Genomic DNA, 26579 nt, shown 5'->3' on the forward strand with positions numbered 1-26579 from the left:
CGGAACTTTCGCTTCTCATTATACTTTTGCTCATATTTCAAGTTGGTTACTTTAGAAGAAATTATAGTTACATAAGTGACGCAAGAACAAGGCGCGTTTGCGCAATTGACTTTTCATTTTTATGTAATTTTTTTAAAACGTGTTTTGACATACGTTTTGTCTTTTTTAATTCTTTAATTTGGCAATTTTAAACGGATGGCCTTGGGAGTTGGGACATAACAGACATATTCTGATTTTGATGTTGGGTTATAAATTAGACCTGGATTACTTATGGATTACATTTGTCAGCGTCAAAAGTGGCATATCTTCAACCAGAAACGTTACTTTCGACAGCGACAGATCTAATTCATAACATGTTATTAAAATCAATATACCTATATGCCTGTTGGGTGACATTGTTGAATACAATCGATTTATGAGTTTTTTTATGATTCGTATTACCTTTTCATTTTCCTGAAAAAATATCACTTACTGCTTCAATTACTTCGGTCCACTCGTTCTGTCAAGTCACTTCTGTTAGATTTGACAAATATGCGCGTCATCATCGCGGATGACACGAACTATAAACTAAAAAAATTCAAAGTAAATAATGTAAATATAATTGTTATTAATTATTTTTATTCTTTACAGGGAAGCAAATGTATGGAGGTGAGATATGGCGAGTGTCTGGACGATGAAGAAACAATCGCAAAGAGGAAACTTAAACAATCTTAAAAAAAATATATTTAAAATAATTTATCTATGAGATAGGTACTTACAAATTATAGCTCTCTGGCGGTCGTAATATATGTTATTGTTATATGAAGGGTAATTTATTGCATATAAAAATACATTTGTTTATTACTTTTGTTTTATTTATTGTCGTCATCCTAGAGGTACCCTCCTAGGAGGCAGATCTTTAATTTAGATAATTGGTTAAGGTTTGGATCATATTCAATATAAACATATTCCCCAAGACTGCAAACAGGTAGAAGTATACAGGAACCAATACCTAGGGACTCCGTGCACACTAGGAGAGGCAGTTAGCAACCTGAAAACTTTGCTAGTTTTCGTGGAGGAGCTGGGGTGGTTAGAGTAGCGCTACCTTGTTTCACATAAAATAGGCACAATGGTTATCGATTTGCGGAAAATGCCCACAAGCACTAAATAACTAAGGTTTGGAACTTGATAATCTCTACGAACTTTGCGATAGCTCACTGATTACCTGATTTGTTAGTACGTGCGAAATGCTCTGAAGAGTTGTGTCAATAGGCACCTTGCTAGCACCTACTTATTGGCAGTGGCAGGGCCGGATTTAGGGGAGCGCAACCCCCCTACAGCCCCGGGGCCTCCACAAAAGAGGGGCCCACACAATAGAGACTTCGGAAAATTTACCATTTTACTTGGAAAATAATTTGGGCCTAGGGGGCCTCTACTCCTTTATTGCCCGAGGCCTCCAGACCTCTAAATCCGGCATTGGGCAGTGGTGGTGTTAAGGTCATATCATAACAAATCGAACATTGCCAAATCAGAGTTGACCTGTATCATGTTGATGTGTTAATTTATCATATCTTAATCTTTTTTCACTTTCCGTTATCACAATAATTTTAGTCTAGATAAGTTAGTGGTTCCCAAACTATTGTGTAGTGTGACTCACTTTGTACATGTTATTTTACTTTTGCAACTCCCCCGTCATTGAAAAATATGTCCGCTAGAATCCAAAATCAGTGTAGTGGGCGTGCCAGCTCTTGACGTCTCTGAGATGCAGTTTGGGAATTTCTGGTCTAAACTAGGCCGATTCTAAAATTCGGCCGATATCGAAAATAAAACAACTGAAAGAGGGTCTCATGTATTCTCAATAAGTTAGTAATAGAGTAAATATTAACCTACCACAGAAACTTGGGAGGATTTAACATCTGGAGTCGCCTTAAGGACTTTCCCCTCTGTCGAAAACCTCGGCCAATGATTGGGATTTATCTGATATGGCTATTTTTACGTTAAATACGTACAACTAGCCGTACATTTGACGTGCCCCTCTCCCGCAAAAATCGGCAGATTGTTTTGTACAGAAAATTATAGACAAGTCGTCTCCAGCTGTTAAATCCTCCAAGAACACAAACACCGTAGGGGAAGTCATCTATATTCCACTGCCAGTTAAATTGTACCATTCGTTCCACGTCTAGATTTCAATTTAATCAACCTAGTTTATTTACACTCGAGACACCAAACAGTGCTTCAATCTGATGAGAAATGGGCTTTGTCAGACTCGATCTAAAGTTTGATAGGCATTTGTAAAAATTTAACTTGCAATCTAGATAAGTGAAACATACAACATAACAACAAACATAAAAGACTTTGATAGTTGGGTTTTAAGAGTAGGTATAATATAATAATTCAGCCTTATATATGTCCCACTGCTGGGCACAGGCCTCCTCTCATGCGCGAGAGGGCTCGGGCTATAGTCTGGGGACTAGCCCAATGCGGATTGGGGACTTCACATACACCTTTGAATTTCATCGCAGATGTATGCAGGTTTCCTCACGATGTTTTCCTTCACCGAAAAGCTGGTGGTAAATATCAAATGACATTTCGTACATACGTTCCGAAAAACTCATTGGTACGAGCCAGGATTTGAAACCGCGACCTCCGGATTGAAAGTCGAACGAGTCGATATCCACTCAGCTACCACCGCTTCAAAAATGAGTACAGTTGATAATATTTTAATCATCATCATCATTACCTTTTGAGTCTGTTACAGACTATTCAAACAGGTAGCGCGGCAGAGGTATCGCTTTTCATGACTGTGTCAACCAATATGGGAGCGGCAAACAGGACCACAATTTTAATATTGGTTGTTTAAAATACAATTAAAACGACCAAGCATTTTTTTTTCGGTACGTTTTTAATGTCTTGCAAAAATTTTTTAGCATTTAAAATAATAATATTATTAATAAGAGTCAAATTCTAAAATCTTTTTTAAAAATTCAATGACAGTTACTGTTGTTCAACTTACACAAATAGGTCACACCTTCGCTTCCTGACAAAACGCCCACAGTAACAAAGTAACCGAACGCCGAAACGCCGCTATGAAGTCAACTCTGAAAGTTATACGTTGACCCTTATATTTACGAAGCTGTTTAACCGACAGCGTTAGTGTCATATATACAGGTTGGGCAAATAAGAGTGATATACTTTGTTTTTAAATTTTAACTATATTAAGTGCAGAATTTATTAAATATTTTTTCATAAATATATTATTCAGGGTTGGCAATTGTATACGGAAGATAATTACTGCCAAATATCTATCTCTAGCAGCAAGCATTTTTTTTTTCAAATGTTTGTGTTGTTTGAAACACGTTGATTGCTTAATTAATTATTAACTAACACAAACGGGACTTAATCGCGTATTAAGTTTTAAATTTACCTCCGACTTTTCGAGGACGGCGTTGTCTTGTGGTCTCGGAGAAGACTGGCTAAAGTTGACATCAACATCTTCTAGCTGCGTGAGTTTTTCGAACTACCCGCACTTGATCTTGTTTATTGACTTGAACATTCTGCGCACTAGGGATGTTACTTTGTCGACACACAACACTAATGATATTCGATTTTTCGACTGTCGATATTCGTTCTCGCTTACATAAACTAATGACTGGATTTCCCGTTTGTGTTAGTTAATAATGTTTGTGTAAAAATCGTGAAAGTTTAAATCAGTGCTCAATTAATTTCGAGAAAAAGTGATTGGCACTCAAATTCCCCAAATTTTGCACCTTCTGACTTATTTCTGTAGCGCTATCTAAAATTATGTGTCTATGCTAACAAGCGGGTAAAATTTTAACAGTTAAAACCGATCCGACACTAATCTTTTCATGCCGTTGACGCAAAAATAACGTAATTTAACATAGGGGAAGTTTTATTACAACACTACAAATTTAGATAATCTACTTATAGACGGGTATCAAAAAAATACTTCACACGAATAAAAGCTTCTTACGCTGTTAAAAATCAAAAATATGTATTATTTAATAAATTACCTGTCAACGGCATGAAATGTACGGGCCCTGGTTATAGTCAATGTCGTATCAAAACAAGATCTGATCTGAAACTAATTGTTAAATCAGTATCAGCTTCATGGATAAGGACAACCCCAAGGCAACAAAGGATTACATCGGTTGGCACTGTGCTCGGGCCATGTACGCGACCTTCTGCGCGCGCTGAACGACCTCGGGGCAGCGCTTGCGGCGCACCAGTCTACAATCTTGGAAGAATCCCTCGTTGCGAGGGAAGCCATTGCTGCCATCGCTGAACGTCACTAATCCTGCGAACAAAATTGATGCATAGTATTACGAAGTGGACGAAGCGATCATAAAAAAGGCCTTCATTTAACTAGTTGGTCACACACAACAATTAAGTTTTCCTTTCTCCTGTGGAGATATCTGCCCAAAGTTAAGGACTAAGAAGTTTGAAAGTATGTATGTGTTTGAACCCTTATAAAACAACCAAACACAAAAAACAGAATAAGTACACGACATCACGTCAAAAACAACAAAACAACGAGCGATAAAAGCGTATATCAAAATTATTTTGTCAATCTCGTTCACTAACCCAGACCCCAAACGCGTCCACCTCTGAACTCTCCCTCGTACTTCATGCCGTCGGCTCGCCAGAACACGCCATGTCCGTGGAACCAGCCTTGCATGAATTCGCCTTCGTACCTGGAAATATAACATTCATCATTAGCAGTGGGGAGACACTCTTCGTTTCGGCATTTCTTTTTTTTTAATACTACGTCGGTGGCAAACAAGCATACGGCCCGCCTGATGGTAAGCAGTTTCCGTAGCGTAGCCTATGTACGCCTGCAACTCTAGAGGAGTTACATGTTACATGCGCGTTGTCGACCCTGAGAGAGAGATTATCTATTCCAGAACTTATCGTCATCATATCTCATTCTTCTAATCGGGCCGATAGTAAAAAGCATATACTTAGGACGTTTAATTTTTGAAAATAAGGTTTAGAAAATAACTATCAGTGAGAAGCAATTTGTGATAATTCAAAGTTAATAATTTTGTTTTAAATAAGAAGTTATTTACTTTTAAAATATGGGACTTAAGTTCTATATAAAAAAAAAAGTTAATTCTACCAGCTAACATAAGGAAACAACCAAAAATTTGCATCTGGTTACTTTTTGAACGTTAGTTCTTGAACAATCAAGAAGGCCTTTACCTATACCATGATGGTGGCAAACAAGCATACGGCCCGCCCGATGTTAAGCAGTCACCATAGCCTATGGTATGGTGAAAAGTATTTTTAGTACTATATTCTACGGCAAATCACCCGATATTTTTTCATATATATTTTTTTAAATTTTTGGTTCGAAAGTTGTAGAGGAATAAACATTGTTTCGGCCTTTAGAAACGGTTTTTTTTTCAAACTTATTCAGTTTATCCAAAAAAGAAATTTTAAAAACATTGAAGCTATTCTTAAGCACCTATTTAGTTGGTGGTTTCTGACTTTATTTTGCGAGAATAAGTTACATGTATGGAGTATAAGTTACATTAAGGGGGTACAATTTGCAGTAGTGGGTTGCAAAATACACCTATATTTCAAAATTGTTTGCCCCTTTCAGCACTCTAAATACTTTATATCCGCCAATTAGGTTTTAACGAGTAAATAAGGGTATATTGAGTAAATACTGAGTATTGACTCGGTTTTTACCCTTGAGTTTTTAATCCCTACCCATCTCTACCGCCGTAAATTATTGCAATTTATATCGTTTCAGATTTCCGCACTTCCAGAAACGACAATCCGACCAAAAAAGCGTATGTCAAACTAAAAATAGAACTTAACATGAAAGTCTTAAAATAAACATAATTGTCAAGTATATGAATAATTTTAAACCGAAAAAAATTAAACAATGAAATATTACACACAGGCAAAAAATAAAATAAAAGCGTGTTCAAAATGTCAATGGCTTAACTGATATTGGGTACAAACTTCATTTTCAAAATGTTCATTAACATAATAATATATCTTATTTAAGTAAGCACCATTTATACAACTTTTTTATAATTAAAAAACAATTTTAGAAAAACCTTCAAATCGTTTTTAAAGACGAGAAGATTTTTTGTATGCAGTACCTATAACTTTTTCAAAATCATTTTAATTTTATTTTAACTTAATAACTCAATAGCGGCTTGCAAAATACACATACGCTCCAAATTTTATTGAAGTATATCTTCTAGTTTCCGACTAAAATGGCTGACAATGCTGACATCCGGACAGTCAAACGGATGAACAGGCGAAAATACGAGGTTTCCGTTTTTGCAATTTTACCTACGGAACGCTAAAAGGGGTTAATTACTTCAATGCAGTTTGCTCATCGTACAATATACAAAAAAAAAACGCAAATGCAAATGCTAAGTATAAAAATAAACATGACAATACAATAGTAAGGGTAATGGGAGTGTGTAATGAATTTCAATAGGAGTGGCAGTCTCACATTACATTGTCTTAAAAAGGACAAGTCAAAATTTACTCTTAACCCGCCTTCCTTGATTTTAAAGATAGCTTTCTTTCACAAAAATTCGTCAAGCCCGAGTCACGACTCCAGTAATATTAAGTGCTCCGTAACATCGTACGCATCGTTATGACGGATTAAAGTACATTACTATAGAGGTCGGTAAACGTAGGGTTGCAGGCCAAGTAGATATATTCGGCTGAGCGTAGTGAAGCTGGATAGAGATACGCGGCCGGCAACCCCGTTTCTCGCCGAGATATGTATAGTGCTTTTCTCAAACTTGCGATTAAAATAAAATAAAATGTAGTCAATTTGTTTTGTGGCGACCTACTCGGCTCGCCACTCTACCAGCGGTGTACAACCTGACACGCGCAAGTCCGCGCGCCTGCGCGATGCGCCATACCGCCGTTGCTTAGCAACGAATATGCACAACAAATCACCGTACCAAGCTAACTTAAGCTAGTTGATGGTTGGATGCCAAGACGTTGTGTCACAACGTTAAAAAACAAAAGAAGGTTTCTTTACAGTCCTAGGTGTATAAGGCAGTATGAAATTCCTTTACATATCATCTTCACTTATCGCACCTGATATGTAGTATTTCCGGACCTAATTTGACGTAACTCATGTCATCATTTCATAGCAAGTTTGAGAAAAGGCATTTGCCTGACTAGATAGAGGTAGCTGCCCGCAAATCAAGACTTGCAAAGACTAATGCAATAGGTATTGATTGGCCAAAACAGATTTATAAAACAATGAAATAGAAGTCTATATAATAGGCCTCTGGGCTATATTTTGCAGAAGCTAATATACGTATGGAGATTACAGTAAAATAAAAATAAATCATTGTTAAAATTATTTCGAGCAGGTTTCAGAAAAGTAAGCTGATTCACGGGACAAAACAATGCAAGGTTATTCTGTAAATAAAGTTATTACAAAAAATCTTTAAATTTAGCCATAACAATACACTGACATAATTATTGTAGACATGTATCATTTGCTTGTACTGCCATTCACTACGTAATATAATACAAGGTAGGTAGGCTTAGATTCATTTGTTATTCCGTGCTGGTCGGGGCTTTGTAGAATGCTTGCCAGATTCTTACCCTCATTCATCCCACCTCCAACCCAAATCGTCAGGAACGCTCCCATTACTTTATGTAATAACGGGCACACTTTTTCTAACGATGTCTCTTTCTTTCACTAACGATGTGAAAGAGACCCGGATACGTCCTTAAACTACGTCCAAAATAGGGGTACGTGACTCCTCTGCAGTTGCAGGCGTATATAGGCTACGGAGACTGCTTACCATCAAGCGGTCCGTATGCTTGTTTGCCACCGACGTAGTGTAAAAAAAAGAGGCAGCATGACCATTCATGCTTGATTCCATAATCAAAGTAGTTCAAATTCGTATTAAGCTCTCCATAGTAGGTAAAATTATAATATATTTGAATGTAAATATCATTTTAATGTCATGTCATCAAATTTAGTTCAATGGCATATAATACTCAAAACAATTTATTCTACTGCACGAAAATCTAGTAACTTACTTGGCACCATCAGGAAAGGCCATTACTCCCAGCCCAGAGCAGAGCCCACCGCTGAGCGCGCCGTCGTACCGCGTACCATCTGGTAGCACTAAGTGGCCCATGCCATGTTTTTGACCCTTGGAGTTCCACTCTCCCATGTACCGGGTCCCATCTTCATACTTGTAAGCGCCTGTCTTCACTACACCGGGATCTATGACTAAATTACAGATGGTATTAGTAGGTCAATTCTAGTAATAGTAGTCTATTATAATTCCAACCAACAATCAACCTTTTAAACCAATCAATTTTGACATGACCATGTGACAGTTCCATTTTTGAAACAACGAAATACAAGTGGATAAAAACATAATAAAATACTTGAATGAAAAACTTACAAACTAAACAACGCCAATCCGCTGAGCAAAATATTGGCCAGCTCTCTGGTCAGCCGAAGCCTCTAAAAGGTGTTTTGCTAACTCCTTATAGAGGCGATGCGCGCTATGCTCCCAATCCCAAGGTTTCATTCAACCGCAAACGCCGTAAAAGTTAAATATAGAATTCCAAATTTGATATTCCATGAACACATCAATTATTCCTCGAAACGATTTCTCAGCTAACGGCTGAGATTCGAAAACGATTCCATTTGCGGCAACAAGATGCTTGGTTGAAATTATGTCATATTACAACCAAGCCAATCAGTCTCTCAAGGTTTTTTTTTAATAAATATATTAACTTTTATTTTTGAAATCGTCCCACGAATGTTTTATATGTTAAGAGGCTGTCAATACCTAAAGCGCGCACACTGTCTATTTGTATCGGAGTAAATGAGATAGCACTGTCGCATGCTACTGGGCCTGGGCAAGGGAATAATAAGAAAAATATTTAAATAAAAAAAGTGGACTATTAGTGTAATATTTTACTCAACAGCGGTTTAGATATAAATGTTTTGAAATTGTGATTTTAATTGCAGACCCATAAGTCAAAACAATAAAGACATAAAACCGTTTAATTGTGATTTTAAGACCAATCTTTGCAATTATTTTCTATCGAGCCGATTTTGATTTTTTTGTCACTATTCTCAACTTAAATATCGATAATGTCACTCTCGTGGAAATCATGGAAATATTTAAACCAAGTTCCATGAGATTATCCTATTCATTATTTATTCCAAATAATGAATGTTAAATCTAATAATGCACCGGTGACTCATATTTAATAATCCGTTTTGGAAGCCTACGCAGAACGCAAAAACTACAACTAAATAGTCTATTGTATGGTATTGAAGTGAAAATTTATTTTATCCGTAATAACAAAAAGTGGCTGTGAGATAATCGGATAGACAGACGGACATGACGAATCTATAAGGGTTCAGTTTTTTGCCATTTGGCTACGAGAGTCAATAAAATATTATGTTGTATAATTTAACACACATTTTCTCAAGTAAATTACCCGAAAAAAAAAAACAACGTAAAACTAATCCTGCATAGACTTTGCAGTTATCACTTGCAGTGTGGAAATATCACGATAGCGTCAATAGACAATAAGTTTACCTAGGTAGGCGTGATTAAAATAAAATTACCCACGCCTTTTGGTAAAGAACGAAAATTAAATAAGCTTTTTCATCACACTTGCTCGGAAAAGATCTTATTTCATGCAGGTAATAAATACTGAAGGGCAAAGGCATGTATTGTTCCCACGGGAGTTATGAATTACGAAAAAAAAGCTATAACTCCGGAGGGAATAATACCATTTTTAGGGTTCCGTAGTCAACTAGGAACCCTTATAGTTTTGCCATGTCCGTCTGTCTGTCTGTCTGTCCGAGGCATTGCTCAGTGGTCGTTAGTGCTAGAAAGCTGGATATATACATCAATAAAGCTGACAAAGTCGTACAGTAAAATCAAAAAAATATTTTTTTTTAGGGTACCTACCTCCCCTTTACGTAAAGTGGAGGTGAATTTTATTTTGCTTGAGCATTACAGTGTGGGTTATCGTTGGAAAGGTCTTTCAAAACTAATAGGGGTCTTCAACAAACATTTTTTTATAAAATGAATATGTTCGGAGATCATCGCTCCTAAAGAAAAAAAAATGTGTCCCCCCCCTCTAACTTATGAACCATAGGTCCAAAAAATATGAAAAAAATCGTGGAAGTAGAGCTTAAGAAAGACATTATACGAAAACTATAGCGGACATGATCTGTTTAGCTGTTTTAGAATTCTTACAAAAAGTTTACTCTTCATAGTAAAAAAACGTACATCCACAGTTCATCACTTGGTTAGCAATCTACTATACTTTAAGCTCCATTTTAGCTTAGCATGGCCCGACATGCTCTTGGCCGGTTTTTATTTTAATTGTGTCATTAATGTAGGTATACCAACCAAATTACTTTTAAAATACTCATGTTTATAATTTATTTTGATGTGCCTAAATACATTTTGCACTGGTTAGGCGTATATATTATTTCAATATATCAGATATACGTCTGACTCGGCAGCGGCAGCGTTGTCTCGGGTTTCTGCCACGGCACATAGGAGCTTGGGGTCTGCTTGGAAACTAATCCCATAATGGTTTTGGTAAACAACGTCACCGACCTCACGACCAAAAAGGATAATTAATTAATTACGTTATGCACATTGATATAATTAACTCACCGTCGACCATTCTGTGGTTGGCGACAGCTGAATACTGAACTCCAGCAGGCTTCAGGCCTCCCACTAATAGGGTTTATGGGTAATCTTGTTATAGATCGTGCCATTCACGACAACGCTTGCCTTGAGTCGTATTGTCATCTTATTAAAGGTTAGATTCGACAAATCTGCGCGTCACCGTGGATGACACGAATATACGCTGCGATCACGAGGGCAATTCAAACCTACATTGTGACATCAAAATGATGTCAAACGCCCGTGCTAAACGCTCGCGTGACCGGCATAATTTACAAATCATTTTGATGTCACAATGTAACTTTCAATTGGGCACCAATTTTAACTTAGGATGGTAGACGCGGTAGGCCCTCTATATTTTGTATTTTAACAATGGTATTCCACCTGTCCAATTTCTTTGTCCAATGTGCATTGTGTCTCACTCTCTCATGCAAAATATGAGATGCAAACACACATTGGAGCAAGAAATTGGACAGGTGGAATACCATCCTTCCATTTTTATATCAAAAAAATACAGAGGGCCTACCGCGAATACAGAAGTATACACATTGCGGGTATCTTTCTCTGTCGCTCTAAAAGAGAAAAGTGCTCGCAATTTGCGAACGTCGGTGTTCGCGGTAGACCCTCTGATATGCCTGCCGTGCGGGCATTGGGTATTGCATAATATCGAATATCAAATACGGTTATTCAATAATAAGCCTGGTTAGAGTGACCTGCTTACAAAGCGGCTTATGCAGTAATGGGCGTCCGACTGTTACATAAATTACGTATTAATTGTTAGTATAGTGTCGAAACGTTCAGATGTTCGCAATTACAACTCCTGCAATTAAATTATATTTTTATTTCCCAAGTGCAACATTGCGGCAAAAGAAACTGCAGGCATCTAATACTTTTTCTATAGTTTTGATTCAACGTTGACGATATTGGTGATTGGCGCGCATCTTATGCACGACTTTTATTTCATGCATGCACCATTCTCTCCATTCAGCGTAAGTGATCATCAAGGTAGTATCAAAATAAGATTAAAAACCATAACTAGTTATTAAATTTGAATTGGACTACGGACCACTGCCCTATAGATCTTGTCATTCACGACGACGCCTACTTTAGGTCGTATTGTCATGTTAGTAAAGGTTGGATTTGACAAATCTACGCGTCATCGTGGATGACACAAACTATATCACGCATATCTGCCGTTGAAGCTGCGGGAATAGGGAGTGTGCATAAACTATAGGGGGCAGAACTGGAGACGTCAGATTTTTGGCGCGAGGTGCAAATGTGAAGTTTATGCTTCCAAGATGGCAGAAGCTACTATAACACAAGATAACTTTTAAGAAAAAAAAAACCGACTTCATTGAGGGAAACCGGTGAAAGAACGATTATTGTTGATTTGAGATTTCATACAATGAAATTAAAAAGAAAGCGTCCTACGCCTAATTATGTAGAAAAGGAGGTAACATGTTTTTTTTTTGCCACTGCACCCACTTTGACACATTTCAGATTTGCCCTATGGTTGATTAGTAAGATACCTACACGCAATAGGGTATTCGACTGTATTTAAGATAAATTATTTCAAACCATGCATGAAATAAAGCACCAGATAATTAAAAAAAAAAAAACTAAATAGGATAGAAATATAAAAATGTGCCTTGAAAACCTAACTGCTTGGCAAAGAGAACAAATTGCCAAACGTGAACTATGCATAATTGACGAGTTCCGTTCTGTTCATCATCAGCAGTTCCACTTCATCAAATGTTACTTCTACAAATGTAAATACTTGATTTGTCAATGAAAATACTAAGATCAATATATGCCTTTAACATTTGAGGAGTTCCCTCGAGTCCTCATGGACCCCATCGTCAGAACTCGAACTTGACAAAAATTTGTCTTGAAAATCTAATTTGCTTAACAAACACAGCGAAGAGGACAAATCGCCAAACGTGTACTATGCGTCGTTGAAAAGTACCATTCTGATCATCATCAGCAGTTCCACTTTTTAAAATGTAAATGCTTGGTTTGTTAAAGAAAATACAAAAATCTATATATGCATGCCTTTCATATTTGAAGAGTTCACTCGATTCCTCATGGACCCCATCGTCAGGACTCGAACCTGACAAAAATTTGTCTTGAAAATCTAATTTACTTAACAAACACAGCGAAGAGGAGAAATCGCCAAACGTGTACTATGCGTCGTTGAAGAGTTTCATTCTGATCATCATCAGCAGTTCCACTTCATCAAATGTCACTTTTCTAAATGTAAATGCTTGATTTGTCAAAGAAAATACAAAAATCACTATATGTATGCCTTTCATATTTGAAGAGTTCCCTCGATTCCTCATGGACCCCATCATCAGAACTGAGTTTTGACAAAAACGGGACCAATCTGTATATATTATATAAATTCAAACAAAAAATTAATTTTCAAAATCGGTTCAGAAATGACGGAGTTATGGAGTAACAAACATAAAAAAAAACATACAACCGAATTGATAACCTCCTCTTTTGAAATCTTGAAGTCGGTTAAAAACGTACGAGAACGGTAGATGCCAGCACTTGCTTTGGGATGAAGTGTCAATGTTTTTGTTTCTGATTGGCCACAAGATGGCGCACGGCGCACGGCGCACGGTTCCTATAACAGTTTAAAATAATAATAAAAAATAAAAATATACAATTTACTACTCGATAGAACAGGGTAGGTATCCGTCTGCCAAGTAAAACTAACTTATTTATTGAATTTTCACGACGATTTGCCTATGGAGTATAAATGATATGATACACAGCTTATGACGTGACGGTAAAAAATATCTAAGTACTACCTACACAGTTATAGTTAGTTTCTTATTCGATTTATTAAATTTAAATTATCGGAGCTTCTTATCTCCGTGCTGACCTCATATCGCGAGCGTTGCGAGTGTTTGCCTCCGAGTGAAACAAAAATTTTTACCACACCAACTCGAGAAAAATACTAACTATGCAATTCAGTTCAGTTCAAATATACTTTATTCATGTAGGCCTAGCAAACTTATGAATAGTAAGACAGTATTACATATAATTATCTTAAGCTAATTAACAGAGCTATTTATTGATGTATACCAAAATAATAAAACCAAATCAAATCCAAATGAACGTAAAAATAACGTTTTCATCTCTCCTAATCGGAAAGTTCACTTTTCATAGGCTGATAGCCGGGTGGAAAATTGCTATTCCTACTCTAGGGTGGAAAGTTTCTTTTTTTTTGTACTTCGAGCAACGGCTAATAGCCATGTATGTCATATTATTCAATTAAAAGCTCTCATATTAGCTTCCGCATTTTCATACCAAGTATTATCGAAATTCAATGTCAATTGCATTTCATTATTTAAAAAAAAATACTTCTTGTATTTAATATTTAAATGTATAAAATAAACATAAATATTTATTAATAAATCAATAGAAAGTCACGAGGAATATTTAAAATAATATCATCACATTACGAGTACATTCATTCATTCAGTTTCACTTTTTTTAAGGCGCGTATACATTAAGGCCATTTCAGACACATTCCAATTTAAGATCGGATTGTCTATGCCATAAACCATAGACTCTAGGGTTTTTTCCGATCAAAATGTAAATGGCGCCAATTCCTGCAGTCATAGCTCATAACCTTCATTTCTTGTTTGTGTTTGACTTTTCTCATAGTCGAAATGAAAAATAGAGTGTTTAACTCGGGTAAAAGTAACCATCTCACCCTTGGTTAACAATCTACTATTATCATTCAAAGTGATACTTTAAAAGTCAATTCTACCAGTTACCATTAGGAAACAACTCAAAATTTGATCTGATTACTTTGCCTCACTAAATAATAAAATGCAATTTTATCATTAGTTTTTGAACATTCAAGAGGGCCTTTACCAGTTGGTGTGGTGGTAGGTAACTCAAATGTTAATACGGTTCATATATTTCTCAGTATCTCGGTTAGCTTTTTGAATATCTGCGAAAGCAGGAAAATGATTCCAAATTATTTCCTTTTTCCTGTTTCTTAAAATATCTTTTCGGGGGCTTGTGGGGGCATTAGTAGATTGAATAAGTCAATAGACTTATTAAGACGAGTGGAAGACCGCTTCTACAAACTTAGTCCCCATTTTCCTCCTTGGGTATTCACATTATAGAAAATATTTTTATATAGTGCAATGTATGACCTTAGCTACTTTATTTATTATTTTTTGACGTGATAAAGTCTTATAAATTGATGAAAACCGGTATGCGCGAAAAAGTGTCACGTTGTGGACAGATCTCCATGGCATCGTTACGGCCACGTTATGGACAGATCTCCATGGTAACTCCTTTTTGATATTATACAATATAATGATAATTAAATAAATATTATAGAACATAAATAAATATTATAGAACATAATTACACAAATTGACTAAGTCCCACAGTAAGCTCTATAAGGCTTGTGTTGAGGGTACTTAGACAACGATATATATAATATATACATATTTATAAATACTTAAATACATATAAAACACCCATGACTCAGGAACAAATATCCATGCTCATCACACGAGTAAATGCCCTTACCAGGATTTGAACCCGGGACCATCGGCTTCATAGGCAGGGTCACTACCCACTAGGCCAGACCGGTCGTCATAATTCGTCGTCATAATATTAAATAATTCAGTGATAATAATTCAATTCAATTCATAAATAAAAGTATGCAATTTTTCATCAATGTTTTCTTATGATGCTATCACGCAAAATTATCTTCCGTAAACCGCTTTCACAGACAACCATTTTTTTTATTAAGGATTAGGAGTTTTGAAAAATTTGTATGCAATTTGCTTTTGGTCCTAGAGTCAGACCAAGCTATGATAGCTAGTTATGCAAGTGTTAACTGAACGTCATAATTTTGTCATGATTCTTTAGTAATTGTACCAAATATTGTAAGCAAATATGAATTTTACTTGGCAATATTCTTAAAATACCTAAGTTTAATATCAGGGTGATGGGTAATGTTTGATGACTTACCTGGCAATACTTGAGTTAGCAAGTGGCAGGGGTAAGCGGAAGCTAAAGTGAGTGTACAGACTCGTTCACTTGGATTGAGGAATTCAAAAAGACGACATCTTGATGGTAACGGGTTGAGCACAGTTAAACAGGCACTTCTATTTTAAACTTAGAGCAATTAGATATATTTATAATACATTCATAGAAATTTGACGTTTAAAATAACACTTCCACTGCCTGGGCTATTAAAATCGCTGCCAACTTATCTTGGTCTGACTCTAACTTTTACTTACCTATCGTATAGGTAAATAAAAAATCGAAAAATAAACGAAGAGCATCTCTACAGTTATAAATCATCGAATTAAAAAAAAAACATAGCGTCTATATCTAGAGAGGAAAATGGGGACTGCGTTTGCATGGAGAACCGGTCGTCCCTGTTCCTTTTTAAGCCGTCATACGTGATGATCCACGTGTAAGTCGTTAAAACGTTCAACCTAATTTTCACCCTGTAACGAAGGATATTTTTAAATCGACCTTTTAATCTGCTTCTTTTATTGCTAACATGTATAATTCTTATATTTTACCAATAAAAGAGTATGAGTATGAGTAAAATAAAAACTTTTAAGGAATTAACATTTAAGGAGTTAAAGAATATTTTTAGTAAGTTTTAATCTTCAATTTTACATTAGATAACGGTCAACCGGGGGCGGGGTGAACAACAAAAGGATATTCAGTTTTTTTTTTAACTAAAATAGCTTCTGACAATATATGGGCCATGGAGTCTCACTGCAATGTTCTGCCGCCAGAGTACAGCACCAACCATATCATAGATTAACTTATTAATTCTATGTCTTAAACAGTTTTTTGTCAAAATTTCACTATGACTATGATGTTATGCATCAATGCGCTTTGTTTACAGTCTACCGCGAAACGTGAAAATCGAAATTTCGTTATCTGACTCTTTATCGCTCGAATATGTAAGAGTGATAGAGAGCGATAACGAAATATCGTTCTTCGTGTTTCGCGGTAGGCCCTCAGTTTGTGCTAGTAGCGCCCTCTAACGCAGAGTTTTGTGTCCATATTGGGGCAATTTAGCCAGTGTCAAGGTATGAAAGCTATATTTTAGGACGATTATATAATGTAGTGTCACCACAGACTAAATAATTTCATTCCGTGCGCTATGTATGACCGAGACGGGTATAGGACCTCTATGATATGTGTATGATATGTTTGAGATAAGTACTTTTCCGTCTAAACTTGTACATATATCACAATTATTATGAGTACATTAGGTATTATGTCGCTTATCGCATTTGTAAGTAAAATACTTTAACTTTGATCTTACCATAGATTTAAATTTAATATATTCGTCATTTCTAAGTTCTATGAGAGCTTAGAAATGACGAATAAATTACGAGTAAATATAAATTTATGGTATGCTTAAATTCGTTGTAGCGTCGTCTGCCGGGAAGCGGTAGATTGTCATCGTAGTCATTCAAAAGGTGCACGTTTGGTACCGAGGCAACTATTCATCATTTGTCATAGACTATACAAAGTAGTAGTGTAAGTTGTTGGTCGTTGGGCGGATAGGTGGAGGCAGATCTCCGTGAGCTCGGCGTCCGCGAAAGCTGGCGTGAAACCGCTTTGGACCTGGACCGAGGAAAGTGGCGTGATCTTGTGTTGGAGGCCAAGACTTATGTTGGGTCATCGCGTCAGCCAAGTAAGTAGTAAGTATAATACAAAGTAATCAAATATAAAAGTTACCAAATAGAGAGCAAGTAATACAGATTTTACCAAGATTTACCAGAAGTGCGCGAGGTAGTTAGGTAGGGTCAAAATTCAAAAGTAAACTGATAAAAATAAAAACCGCCTCTAACGCTGCGCTGAAACGCCAAAAAGAGGACATTCGGACTATGTATTTAAGTATTTATAAATATTTATAAATACATAGAAAACGCCCATGACTCAGTAACAGATACATATGCTGCCCTTAGCAGGATTTGAATCCAGGACCATCGGCTTCATAGGCATTTATTATGTTGACACAGCCTTTGTATCTTTCAAAGGTCGGCAATACGCGTGTAAGTATCCGCAAGCGCCCTGCGGCCGCTTATCACCAGAAGGCCTACCGCGAAAACCGAAATTCGCAAATTGCAAGAATATTTCTCTTTTACTCTCACTAAGACGTAATTAGAGTGACAGAGATAATTGTCCGCAATTGACGAACTTCGATTTTCGCGGTTATAACCCAGGCGTACGTCACCTATCTACCTACCTACCACAAAAAAAACTGGGAGTATCTGCGCATACATGATCTCAGTAATGACGTAAACCACGACAATGTCGACTAGCGCCGGCCAATAAGGATGTCCAGCGCTCGTTAAACGACAATTACGTTTGGCTAATCGGGCCGACACGAGCCTCGTGCATGACGGGGATCCTCGGAGCACTTAACGTTTTCCTAACCTTACATGACACTACAATAGCTAGTTACGATACAAGTGCAGAAAATAGGAAATTCGCAACGAGTGGTGATATATTAAATCACGACCGATGGGAGTGTTTTAAATCGAAACGAGTTGCAAATTACATTGCAAATTAAATTGCGACACACGACATTGAAAATTGTGTAATAATATTTCAAACGGCTATAAAATTAATCAAATTACATATTTTTAAACATGAACAAAAATAGTAAATTATGAACATTAATATTTTACGTAAAAGTAAAACTCATTGATACCTAGTTAATACGTATAAATTAATAACAAAAAAAGCTTTAACTCCCTAGGAGCTATAGCTTTTTTTACACAATCCATAACCCCCACGGGAGCAATACACAGCCTTTTGTTCTTCAGTACACCTGCATGAATTATGATCTTTTCCGAGCAAGTGTGATGAAAATTATATTCTCATTTCTTTTTGTACGTAACAATTTGAACCACGTATTTTTAAGATTTGATGTAGGTACTTTTTTAAATCATCTATAAAGAAAATTATTTACTGTAAGTTATTTGTCAAGACCCTATTTCTCAGGAACGCGTGGAGGTAAAAGCTCGAAATTATATCAAATACTCAAGTCTACTGTCCCTTGGAGCTGTGAAAAATCAAACTTCTAAGCCAACGCAATCAAAAGATTTAGAAGAGACAGCCGTTTATGCCGCAAATTTTCAACACTCAACTCACTTAACTCAGAATCTTGAAATATGGTACAAAGCAACGTCGTATGGCACTGATAAAGGAAAAATTGCGAAAACCGTAAATTTTTAGTTACATCATATAATAAAAATATTTTTTGTACGGAACCCTCGGTGCGCGAGTCCGACTCGCAATTGGCCGGTTTTGAATCTATGTATGCTCCCAAACACATGTTCCATATCAATTTGTGCACCTTTAGTTTAGATAACACTTGAAGATGTTTTACATCGGGAACTAAAACAGCTTTTATTTCAAAACAGTACCCCTAGTGTAATTTTAGTCGATAGCGAAACGTGACGTACGCGTTTGCGTTAAGTCTCATTTTGTATGGGATTTTGAACAGCGCGCCAAGCGGGACGTTTTGGAAAGTCAAAAATCTCATACAAAATGACACTTAACGCAAACGCGTACGTCACGTTTCGCTGTCGAAAATATTTACACTAGGGGTACTGGTTTCTGTTTCACTACCTATTTCCATGGAGTTTAGGAACGTTTTGACTTCATTGTTTGTTTCAAAGTTTGACAGAGTTACAGTTTCATGGCTTGTTGCTGGAGTTTCATTTTGATCAAATAGTATCTTTCTCTGGCACCTCCTTTCAAGCCGCTGCTGACGTTCGATTGCATTTGGTGTGTCTGACTTCGAAATACTGAATGAAAATATTGATGGTACTGCAGGTTTCTTAAAAAAGAATCGCTTTTGGCTCTTAACCTGCAACAACAAATAGTTATTTTTTACTGTTCAACTAAACGTTACTTCAAGAAAGGAAAAATGATTTAAAACAACTTACTCGTGTGCTCTGCCCGTAGTAGTCATCTTCGCTTTAAAGTTTTTTAGGGTTCCGTAGCCAAATGGCAAAAAACGGAACCCTTATAGATTCGTCATGTCCGTCTGTCTGTCCGATTATGTCACAACCACTTTTTTCCCAAACTATAAGAGCTATACTGTTCAAACTTGGTAAGTAGATGTATTCTATGAACCGCATTAAGATGTTTACACAAAAATAGAAAAAAAACAATAAATTTTGGGGGTTCCCCATACTTAGAACTGAAACTCAAAAAATCTTTTTTCATCAAACCCAAACGTGTGGGGTATCTATGGATAGGTCTTTAAAAATGATATTGAGGTTTCTAATATAATTTTTTTCTTAACTGAATAGTTTGCGCGAGAGACACTTCCAAAGTGGAAAAATGTGTGTCGTCCCCCCCCCCCCCCCGTAACTTCTAAAATAACAGAATGAAAAATCTAAAAAAAATATATGATAAACATTGCCATGCAAACTTCCACCGAAAATTGGTTTGAGCGAGATCTAGTAAGTAGTTTTTTTTTAATACGTCATAAAATTAAAAAAAAAAAAATTTTTTTCATCCATCAGACCCATACGTGTGGGGTATCTATGGATAGGTCTTCAAAAATGATATTTAGGTTTCTAATATCATTTTTTTCTAAACTGAATAGTTTGCGCTAGAGACACTTCCAAAGTGAAAAAAAGTGTGTCCCCCCCCCCCTGTAACTTCTAAAATAACGGAATGAAAAATCTAAAAAAAATATATGATATACATTACCATGCAAACTTCCAACGAAAATTGGTTTGAACCAGATCTAGTAAGTAGTTTTTTTAATACGTCATAAATGGTACGGAACCCTTCATGGGCGAGTCCGACTCGCACTTGGCCGCTTTTTATTTCTAAACTGAATAGTTTGCGCTAGAGACACTTCCAAAGTGAAAAAAAGTGTGTCCCCCCCCCCTGTAACTTCTAAAATAACGGAATGAAAAATCTAAAAAAAATATATGATATACATTACCATGCAAACTTCCAACGAAAATTGGTTTGAACCAGATCTAGTAAGTAGTTTTTTTAATACGTCATAAATGATACGGAACCCTTCATGGGCGAGTCCGACTCGCACTTGGCCGCTTTTTATTCTTAAGGCATTATCCCAAGCTTCTCTACGCTTTCGATCTTTTGGAAAAGCATGTACACCTTTATTTTTGCAAATTAGAGCACTGCAGTGTGTCATTTCGTATTAGAAATATCCAAAAAATATGTTCGCATTAATTGTTTACAAAAAAACTATAGGATTTGACAGATTATAAGTAGAGGTTAAGCACAGTCGATTATACGACATCCCGAAAACCGAAATTCGCAAATTGCGGGGATCTTTCTTTTTTACTCTCACTAAGCCGTAATTAGAGTGACAGAGAAAAATGCACGCAATTGACGAATTACGATTTTTACGGTCATAGCCCTGGCGTGATAAAAAGGCAGTTTTTCTCCTAATTCCGTGCGTGCATCTGCGCCCAGCCTTGGTCAGGCAACATTAATCAGATTGGGTGAAAACATTCACCTTAAAAAAATTAAATAAAATTAAAAGTATTGACTTTATTTACTAGTAAGGTTAACAAAAAATACGTAAAAATAACAAGAACGTTATTTATGAATTTATGGTTTTTAATTAATGTCATTTGTTACAAAAATCATAAAAGAACGTAAAATACTTCATAACATTGGGGTTATTTTATTTATTATTCTTACAACACCACTTACAAGTGACACTGACGTATCTAAACCATACCTAAACCATATCTAAATGTACTAAGATCTCAATAAGATCTTTTAACGATATATCTATCGTCAAAGTGACATTGGTCGCCCGAATCGTGCTGCTTCTGTCAATTATACGAGATACAAACGATATCTAACTGAGAACTTATCTAAACCAGAACTTATCGTTCTCTTATCTTTTCCGTATTGCATTCTTCGAATAGGGCCGTTTCTTTTAAGACCAAACTCAACAAAACTTCGACAAAATATGCTTCTCGCGACCCTCTAGCCTCAAAGACAGTTTCTCTCCTTTTGACGTTGAAACGCGGGATATTTTCTCTCCCATAGTGCACTTGTGCTTCGAGTTTCAAGATTATCCTGCGTGGAACCGTCAAATGACAAGTCGCGCGCGTCTTATGCTACCGATTCGCGAGAAAACTCTATGTCGCGGCGTTTTCTCGCCTGTCGACTTTCGCGCCCATCATGTGCTAGCCGTGCTGAAGAGCTATCGAATATAAATCGAAGTTGTCATCAAATACTTCTTTGTATAAGTCATAAACCTGTAGGAAAAGTATGATAGGATTTGATGTTGCGTCTAAATAATAAGAAACATGTAACCTAACCAACGTCTTTATACGTGAGTTTTTCACATTTTGTCCTACAAAAAGATTTTCACATTAAAACCTAAAAAAACCCGGGGAGGGCTTCTTTTCTTTTGATATTCAAATTGGCAAAACAACTTTGTTTCTGAAAGTATTATTGAGCTGTAGGCGGAAGACGTACAAACTTTTTTCTTTGACTCAATATGTAACGCATTTTAATTTTAATAATGCGATATAAGGTTTTAGCACACCAAAAAGCTCGTCACCAGGTCGGCATCGCCTCAATCTGACACGCTTTGTGGTATTTGTAGGAAACTTGATAGTGTAACGCAACACATATCATCACAGCATCGCCTCGCTCGCCTAAGGTGTCGGCTTACGTGATCGAATAACTCGTGAACGCGAAGCGGCGCGGTGCGGCGGCGCGGCGCGGCGCGGGTGAATTCAATCCTTTGATACCTATGGAAGTGTCCTACGTGGGTGATCTCGTTGTGAACGCGAATGCCGTTAGGCCGCCGCGCCGCGCCGCGACGCATCGCGAGTTATTCGCTCAAGTAACCTACTGCGTAAGCTAAGCAGTGCGTTAACAGCTCGCAGTGATCGGGCTTCGGCGTTTTTCTTTCGTGCGGCGACAGCACAGGCCACGATAATGTACATAATCGTGGCCTATTGTTTTTTTTATAAGAAATCTTTGTTTTAATTATCTGATCAATAGTATTATGACTTTAAGGCAAATCATCGGATGAGAATACGTTTGTGCGTGCCATACGCCACTTACATTGGTTTGCAGGAGAGCATAAAGAGGTATTTTTTTTTCGGAAAGTATTATAGTAAGGATATATTCAACTTATGTATCATTTAGCCACATATGTTTTCTATTTATAATATTATATAAATATTTTGAATATAGTGGTAATCAAGAAATAAGAGCATTTTATTATTATCATATCCGTTTTTGATGAAAAAATGTTAAACGTACAAAGTTTTGGATATCTCACAATTTTTGTTATAATTTTCTGCTAACAGAGTATAAATTATCCTATAAAAATGCAAATACCTATGGCACCACATTTATGAAAAATAAAGTTTTATGAAAACCGATTAGTGTCAATTATGGGGGTTTTCAGTAAACAATGTACCCGTTTTGCTTTAATTATGCTTAATTTTCCATACAAAATTTATTAGTCAGTTTTGTAACGGTCCATACAACATGTATGGTTAACTGCGTTACAAAACTGGCAATATTTTAAAAGTGAAACACTTTTTAACACGCTTTTTTATTAGGTCGACCTGTATGTAACTATGTAATGGAATCTAAGGTAACTAATTTAACCATCTTTCAAGGATCGTAGCGTCATAAAAATTGGCAGCTGTATGTAGTTCTGATAACAATACAATAATATGATACTGTCGAACTGATCTGATGATGGAGCCGGAAGATATGAACTGGAACTTCATGATGGTACATCGTATCGTAGCTGTGTTTGGATTTGTTAGAAAAGTCTTGTAATGAACTTTGACCACGATTAGGTTTCAAGTTCTGATGATGAAGCCGGAAGATAGGCACTGGCATTCCATGATGGAATGTCGTATCATAGGGGGCGTCCATTAATCGCGTCATACGTTTTTGGCTTGTTTTAGACCCCCCCTCCCCCATGGTGATCTTTGGTCATATTTTCAGGACCCCCGCCCCCCCCCCCCCATCCAATATGACGTGTATTTTTTTCGATAACTAAAGAACAGTTTTCTAACAAATGAACCTAAGTACACGTGAAGGATTATTATTGACTATAATACAGTATATTAGCACAGATGAAAAAAAAAATACACGTGATACGTGTCCATACCCCCCCGTCCCCTGTGGTGATCATTGGTGATTTTTTGCTGACCCCCTCCCCCCCTATACAATATGACGCGATTAATGGACGCCCCCATAGTCGTGTTTGCACTTGTGAGAAAGGTCACGTAATGGACTTTGAACACGATCAGGTTGGAAGGTTAAAAAGCGTATTTTTCTAGTGTTTTTTTTTTAATTAAATCTATAGTGCTCGTAGTTCTGAGTAGAAATAACCCAAACATTTTTAGGTTTTAAGAAAAAAGTACAGGGTACACTTTTTTTCTGAAAATGCCCTTATAGCATATTTTTTATTACTGTAGGAATAATTAAAAAACAATTTTGCTCTAAAATGGATATGTCACAAACATTCTCAGCCGACGAAATGCTTAAGGGGCTTTAGTAACTGGTGGCGAGTGGTGCCGATCGATCAAGTCCCAAGGTCGCAGATATCAAATTAAAATTATACCTACCCCCTCAAAGCCGTGTATAGGAGCCGTTTTCGTAAACCCAAAGAATGTCTTGCCTCGCTATTAGACATGTGATTGCCGAACCGAGCGATGCTCAAATTCGGATTCGATATTTATCGAGTATTCCCATATGGATCCGAGATTATTAGTGGTCTTGTGTCGTACCAATGTGTTCCGTGAAATGAAAAAAATAAATATTTTGTCAATTAACTTTCAGAAAACATCAAACTAGACTAATTACAATAGGTAAAGACCAGCCATCTGATTTGGGAAATCTGTAGCCGTAGCACGAGATACTTAGGCCAATTTGAGCGTACACTGACTTAGAATGATATTTGAATCATGTTGTTTAGTCATTGTGCGTCTCAGCCGCACCAATACATCATGACAAGTACGAGCGAAATGCACGATAATTTAATAAAACGAATTGGATATTATTCTGATATTAGTGTATTTTTTCGTGAGTTATGGATATCTTCTATGTATTAAAGTATTTATCTATTCATCTATCTGTCCCACAACACAAGCATTATTGGGACTACCTCAATTTGTGCAATTATGTCGTATAATATTTATTTTCAAGCAAGCAAGCCTACAAGTCCAGCACGCTTTGGTGCAATTATTCGATGTTAAAACTGTAATCCACCATTTTGAAAATTTTACTTTTACTGTTTTGACAAAAAACTTTTGTTTTTTCCTCGCAAGTGTGTTGAAAAACGTCGTATGAAACGCGTGTGCATTGGTTATTACCCAAATCGGCTTTCTTATTGCGCGCTCGCTTACAGCTCGCGCGCACAATATCGCCTCGTGTGTAATGACCGACTTAGCACACTTGTATCATAATGTACTATTACAGTACCTACATATGGTGCTACTTTTGCGCACTAGTGCGTAAATTAGCACATTATGTAACTATGTCAAAAATTTAAAGGCTATGTACTGTTAAACATTGTACGATACATGTGCGAATAGGTAATTCGCAACTCTTGTCGATTTAAAACATACATTAATTTATCGCCACTCGTTACGAATTTCCTATTATTCGCAATTGTATCGTAAATAACTATTATTAATTATTTATAGCCGGCCAAACAAGTTTGTCAGTAGAAAAAGGCGCGAAATCCAAATTTTCTATGAGACGATAACCGTTGGCACCTCCTTTTTTTCCTCCGTTGCTTTGGCGAATTCTTCTCTTGAATTGAATTCTATGAATTGTATTCATTAGTATTATATATGGAATAATATTTACATCAATAAAATTGCTCTGATAATTAGCTTAAGATAATTATATGTAATACTGTCTTACTATTCATAAGTGCTTGTTGCTAGGCCTACATGATAAAGTATATTTGAACTTTGAACTTGAATTTTTATTACAAATAGCACAATTTTGATTTTATCTATTTGATGGAACTTGATGAAAACGTTTCACTTCTCATGCTCGTAAAGTTAACATTTAAGTCGCGTGTAAGCGACATAAAATTGCTTATTATGCCCTAGGGTATAAAGTAAAATCATCTATTATAATCCTTATTAACTCAGCAATAAAGTTCAAAATCTGCCATATAAACTGCCAGACTAGCCGGCGTGCCCCCCACAGGCGTGCTCCCAACCGGCGCGCTCCGCGCCCGCGACCGACCCAGTACGATTTCCTAATACGGTAAAATAACCTAAAATATTGTAAATTTATGTTATTTTTCCTCGCAATGGAAGTGGAAAGCATAGTGTATAAATCAGGTATAAATGTCAATTTTTATCTAAGGCAATTTATTATATACCTAGTCGAGGATCGCTTTATGGCCTTCATGACAATCTACTTTTGCTATTTTTACACTATTCAAGAATACTGGCGAAGTTTTATTGAAAGGGAAATCACCTGAATAGCTTTTTCCAAATATTTATTAGAACAAGAATAACTCGCGTCTGTATTTCCATTTTAATTTAGCAAGGCGTCAGTCAACTGTCAACATAAATGAGCAGATAGGTTGTCGGTCCCGTTTTTTCCTAAATCCTCCAATTTCCTGTCAGCCCTCAGGCTTCTGACCAGTCAACCGAACTCATATTTCAATAACCTTATTAAATCCTGCCAAATGAGAGTCGAAATTGTACATTCGCCTTATATACCGGTATGATAAAAATAAAAACAAGATAAATTATTAAATAATTAAGTTCAGCTGGAAGAGATCCCTTTAGGTTATAAGTTCGCCTTTATATACACTTATATACACGATAACAAACATCCTGCAAGACAATCTTGTGCGTC

The 26579-nt window shown here is 36.5% G+C and overlaps 2 protein-coding genes across 3 annotated transcripts in view; one reads left to right on the top strand and one right to left on the bottom strand.

Moving 5' to 3' along the window:
- LOC133517451 (elongation of very long chain fatty acids protein 4-like) overlaps positions 1 to 840 on the top strand; it is a 36823-nt gene extending 35983 nt beyond the window's left edge. For both annotated transcript variants that reach the window (XM_061850783.1, XM_061850781.1), the window contains exon 7: positions 631 to 840. In XM_061850783.1, the coding sequence (XP_061706767.1) occupies positions 631 to 714 (84 nt within the window). In that variant the 3' untranslated portion in view covers positions 715 to 840. The remainder of the gene's footprint in view (positions 1 to 630) is intronic.
- Positions 841 to 1817: 977 nt separating this feature from the next.
- Positions 1818 to 10694, bottom strand: LOC133517459 (MORN repeat-containing protein 4 homolog). The gene is made up of 4 exons (XM_061850790.1): positions 10668 to 10694; positions 8041 to 8236; positions 4582 to 4691; positions 1818 to 4294 (listed from the first exon to the last, which is right to left on the bottom strand). Exons 1-4 carry the CDS (start codon positions 10675 to 10677, stop codon positions 4140 to 4142), a joined length of 471 nt encoding a protein of 156 aa, XP_061706774.1. The 5' UTR covers positions 10678 to 10694; the 3' UTR covers positions 1818 to 4139.
- Between the last annotated feature and the right edge of the window lie 15885 nt (positions 10695 to 26579).

Source organism: Cydia pomonella, chromosome 4 (genome assembly GCF_033807575.1).
Source record: "Cydia pomonella isolate Wapato2018A chromosome 4, ilCydPomo1, whole genome shotgun sequence".
NCBI lineage: Eukaryota > Metazoa > Arthropoda > Insecta > Lepidoptera > Tortricidae > Cydia > Cydia pomonella.

What these genes read in the sequence shown, in the direction of transcription:
- LOC133517459 (XM_061850790.1), bottom strand. An exon ending in GCCTTTCCTGATGGTGCCAA is followed by an intron (nt 4,692 to 8,040) that starts GTAAGTTACTAG and finishes TTATATTTCCAG; the next exon opens with GTACGAAGGCGAATTCATGC. An exon ending in TGGACGCGTTTGGGGTCTGG is followed by an intron (nt 4,295 to 4,581) that starts GTTAGTGAACGA and finishes TTTTGTTCGCAG; the next exon opens with GATTAGTGACGTTCAGCGAT.